The 5,374-nt window shown below is 37.3% G+C and overlaps 1 protein-coding gene across 1 annotated transcript in view; it reads right to left on the reverse strand.

Moving 5' to 3' along the window:
- The window catches only part of ERC1 (ELKS/RAB6-interacting/CAST family member 1), a 715,223-nt gene that overhangs the window by 591,302 nt on the left and 118,547 nt on the right, over positions 1 to 5,374 (reverse strand). The window contains exon 2 of the mRNA XM_007937035.1: positions 1,318 to 1,734. Coding sequence (XP_007935226.1) covers positions 1,318 to 1,734 — 417 coding nt within the window. The remainder of the gene's footprint in view (positions 1 to 1,317; positions 1,735 to 5,374) is intronic.

Below are 5,374 nucleotides of genomic sequence, written 5' to 3' on the forward strand. Positions count from 1 at the left end.
AACATTATATTATGCATAGGTACATTATCCAACAAAGTAATTACTAGCTACATATATATATTTACATTTGAATTTAATTGATTAAACATAAATTATATTTAATTTTAAATTAGTCGCATTTAAATAACATTTAAAATTCAGTTCCTCCATTGCACTAGCCTAATTTCAAGTGTTCAACAGCCACATGTGGCTAGTGCTACCATACAGGACAGATCAGATAGAGAATATTTCCATCATCACAGCTCAGGTAACCTATCCATCTTTTTAAGAAAGGGAAAGAAAATGAAAATAATGTAAGAATGTAGGTATAGTAAAATAATTGGAAACACACATTTTAAGTTTTTGCTCATGTATTTTCTAGTTTTGCTACAACTCACTACAAAGATTATTTGTGTAATAAAACCATGTTTTTAAAGATAAAAAGCTCCAAAATAAAAATGTTTTACTGTACATAAATATTTCAGATTTTTTTCAGGAGGAGAAACTATGGAACAAAATATAAATAGAAGTACTTATTTAAAGTTACTGTTTTGCTGTTTTGAGATTATTCCTTTTCTTTCTTTCTTCACACTTCATTTTTAAAAAAGATTTATTCAGATTCATACTAACACAGTATTGGGATATCCCCCACTACCCAAATGTAACAGTTATATGAAGTTTCTGATTACATACAGGGAAATTATCATAGCTGTAAATTTTTTTGCTTCCTTAAAATGAAGCATTACCTATAAAAGTGAAAAATTATCAAACAGTCATAGTGGTCAGGCAGAGTCTATGTTTCCTCTCTGAACAGTAAATCACAGTGTGTCTCTATTATCAATTCCTTCCAGAGCAGCACATGATTTTTATCACAGATCTTTTACAGCATAGCAACGGTTTCCATGAAACCTAAGGGCATCCATTCATTACTACTGTCAAGCACTTTATAAGCACACCTAAACTGAGGTAATTACCTACTGTCTAATTATTTTTAAAAACTGAGCCGTAGTCAGCTATTCAATTCTGGTTCTGTTATGTGCATCTCTATGAATAAATTTAGAGATAAGTTACAAACTTGTCCCTCAAGCAACAAATGAGTCTATAAAACTCAGGAGGAAAAAAGACAAGACTCAGAAACTTACCAAGTCAGCATATATACCAGACAATGTCATCTCATACAAGAGAGAAATTCAGAATAGAAATCTCAGAGGTGCTAAATATCAAAGAAGAAATTCCTTTCCACTAGTATTATAGATAGAGCAGATCATTTTATCTCAGCCAACATGCTAATAAGAAAGTTAAAAAAAAAAAAAAAAAAGTTAAAACATGGTCACTCACCTCCCTCAACATATTGTTCTCTTTTTCCTTCTGCTCCAATAGGCTTTCTAGGTGGTGGACATGCATCTCTGCCTCTGCCAGTCGTCTTGTTCTCTCATGGTCTTCTTCAGTTGCCTTGGCAGAAAGCCCTTTGCTCTGCAACATCTCCAGAAGCTTCTTGATGGATTCATCCCGAGCATTTAGGGTTTGCTTCTGAGTTTCAATACGCAGCTCCATTTCCTCCAGAGTCTTTCGAAGAAGAAACAGCTCCTTGGCCTGCCGCTCATGCTCAGCATGTAGCCTCTGGAAGTTCTCTTCCGTCAGCTCTGTCACACAAGGTTCACCAGTCCTGCTGCTACTGTCTTGCTGAAACAGCTGATTCAGATCCCTCTGGATCCGCAACTCATCCTGAAGAGCTTGGATTGTCATCTGCATGTGCTAGAAGAAGACAAAACGAAATCCTCAAGTCAGCGTTCCTTCTCAAGTCGCAACAAAGGTGCAGACTCTTTAAGCTTTTGCATGGAGTCAGAAAGTAGTCACAAGGGCTCTCAGAAGCCTGCATTCAGCAAATCAGGATTCACAATATTCCTTTACATTTTCTTAAAAAATAAATGAGATAATCTGCTAAATGTCAGTAGTTCAACTGTTGTTTATTCCCAACAGGAAGCACGATAAATCAGATAAATTGACATATAAGACACATACAAAAAATAACAACAGTCCAAAATTAATACAATGTAATACACAGAAAGTGAAGTTAAAGGGAAAGGAAAGACTAGGAAAATGTACAAGAATGAGAACATCGCTCATTAAAAGACGTCACCACAAAGTACAAAACCTTGTCAAAGGACAAAATGACTATCAAGTATTGTTGTTGTTGTTATGTGCTGTCCAGTCAGAACCGACTCATAGCGACCCCTCCTTGGGTTTCTGAGGCAGTATCGCTACAGAAGTAGATTGCCCCATCTTCCTTCTGAGGAGTGGCTGGTGGGTTTGAACCACCAGCCTTCTGGTTTGCAGTCAAGTGCCTTAGGCACTACGCTACCAGAGCTCCTTTCATGTATTATAAACCTTAAATAAATACTAATATTTAATGAGTACTTTTTCCAGAATATAAATTGAGACTATTCCATTTCTTTAATTTCTTTCTTCACATTTCATTTTTAAAAAGGATCTATCAGATTCATGCTAACAATGTTAGGATATTCTGGAATAAATACTTAACTATTATATAATAGCATTTAATATTTAATAGTAATACAGAATACTTGTTTTATATTCCAGATTGTGCCAAGCACTTTTTATATATTTATTTAATCCACCCAATGACTCAGGTGCTATTATTATTTCCTAAATGAAGGAACTAAAGCTTAGAGGGGTTTAAGTAACTTGACCAAGATCACACAATGATAGCGCTAGCATAGCAATGGTTTCCATGAAACCTAAGAGCATCCATTCATTACTGCTGTCAAGCACTTTATAAGCACACCTAAACTGAGGTAATTACCTACTCTCTAATTATTTTTAAAAACTGAGCCGTAGTCAGCTATTCAATTCTGGTTCTGTTATGTGCATCTCTATGAATAAATTTAGAGATAAGTAACAAACTTGTCCCTCATGCAACAAATGAGTCTGTAAAACTCAGGAGGAAAAAACACTGAAAGGAATATTCCCAGTACACTGAAAGTGGTACTAACCAAAGGAAATAGGAAACAACCAAAGGTTTCAAGAAGACAGAATACGTGAACTTCTTTTACAAGGAAGATCACGATTTAAATGACTAATGAAATGAAGATGTTAATGCAAGTTAAACGGCTTGAGGGGCCTTATCTTTAGCCCGTATCCCTAATGAAGGCATATGAACCTTTAATCTGAATGGATAAGCAAATTGCAGCACACTGTACAGAGAATTCCAAAAGAACATTACATCGAGAATCTTATTTTTATGAATAAGAAGCAACAACAAGAAATCATTTTTTGTATTTTAGATAAGGCATGTCTGTGTGCCACCGTGAGAGGACACTAAAACATAATCAGAGGACATGAGTTTGTGTTCCAACTCCCATATTGACTAGCTATGTAATTCTGAGTTTCAGATTCCTCATATTTAAAATAAGTGCTAGCACCTGCACTATTTTATCACAGTTACTGTATCATGGAATTCTTTCTGATGTGTGGTTTAAAAATATACCTTGTTATGAAACGCTGGCAGGCTGCAAAACAGCAGTGTAATAAATGTCTCAAGTAAATGATACAGCAGGTATACAAAGATGAACATACAAAGATTTTTTTTGTTCATAATACTGAAAAAGTAGAAACAATCTAATGTATATGAATAGATGATGGGTAAAGTAATTGAGAAATGTTCACACAACATAATACTATTGAGTAGTTAAAAATAATAATGTACTCAAAACACTAAAAATAGAACAAGCATATGTGCCGGCAATTCACTTCTAGGAATATGCCCCAAAGACTTGAAACCAGGAACTCAAAACAGATACACGTGCACACAACATTCAATGCAGCACTATTCATAATAGCCAGAATGTATAAAGAACCTAAATGTCCATCAATGAATGAATGGATAAACAAAACATGATACAAACTTAAAATGGAATACTACTCAGCCAGCAGGAATAATGAAGTCTTGATAAATGCTACAATATGGATGGAGCTTGAAGACACTATGCTGAGTGAAATAAATCAATCACAAATGGCCAAATCTGGTGTAATCTCAAAGTATCTTAGTGGTTACTAGGACAGGAGAAAAGGAGTATGGGGAGCTTATTACTTCTGCAGTACTGACTTTTGGTTTACGGTGATGGAAAACTTTCACTGAATAAGGGTAGAGTTGTGCAGCTAAAAATATAATTGCTGATGTTGTTGTTGTTGTTGTTATGTGCCATTGAGTCGGACCCAACTCATAGCGACCCCACCTTGGGTTTCCAAGGCAGTATCACTACGGACGTAGATTGCTCAACCTTCCTTCCGAGGAGTGGGTGGAGGGTTTGAACCACCAGCCTTCTGGTTAGCAGTCAAATAAATGCCTTACGCACCATGCTACCAGAGCTCCCTAATTGCTGGTAGTAAGTTGTAAACCTATAAAAAGTTGAATTGGCAAAACGTGTGTGATAGATATATTTATAACAATGATTAAAAAGAAAAGAGTAACTGCTGAGGTTGCTTATGTACAATCAAACACCTCATGAGATTTGGTATCTTGGTTTCAAGGTTTAGGGCACAGCTTGATGGGACATTTCAGTTAAATGGACTAACAACATGCTCAGTACTGGCAGAGTTCCGGCAAGATGGCGGACTAGGCAGAAGGACTGCACAGAGCCTCTTCAACAAAGAAAAGGGAAACCAATTAACACAGACACAGAAGATAATCTTGGACCACTGAGCCTTGAAGGGAAGGATACAGAAGTGGACTAAACCCCAACTAGCAGAAGAATTTGCATGAAAATGCCAAAAAAAAGGAGACATACGGAACTGCGGTCTGACAGCAAACTGAGCGACCCTGACAGTACAGGCGGCTTGGAGATTCCTGACTGGTGATAGGACCTAAGAATTAACCTAAAAATCACCCTGATAGCCAGGGACTGCATGGATTGTGCACGGTGGCTGGGGAACAAACAGAGAAGGTGAAGAGAAAGGTGGGCTGAGTTGTGGACTTTTGCCGGTCCCGAGAGCACCGCCATTTTGTAGGTTTAAAAAGCAGCTTAACTATTTTGGATATTTAAAGAGACAGCGCTCTCGCAGATTCCTGTGGTGGTAGGACGTAAGAATTAACCTAAAGATCACCCTGCTAGGCAGGGACTGCACCAAGGACTGTGCACGTGGCTAGGGAACAAATGGAGAAAGTGAAGAGAAAGGTGGGCTGAGTTGTGAACTTTTCCCAGTCCACAGGACGCCGCCATTTTGATGGTTTAAAAAGCAGCTTGACTATTTTGGATATTTAAAGAGACAGCGCTCTCGCAGATTCCTGTGGTGGTAAGACTTAAGAATTAACCTAAAAATCACCCTGCTAGGCAGGGACTGCACAGAGGACTGTGCACGGTGGCTGGGGAACAAA

This window comes from Orycteropus afer, unplaced genomic scaffold, assembly GCF_000298275.1.
Source record: "Orycteropus afer afer isolate SDZICR_OR568_19922 unplaced genomic scaffold, OryAfe1.0 scaffold00040, whole genome shotgun sequence".
Taxonomy (NCBI): domain Eukaryota; kingdom Metazoa; phylum Chordata; class Mammalia; order Tubulidentata; family Orycteropodidae; genus Orycteropus; species Orycteropus afer.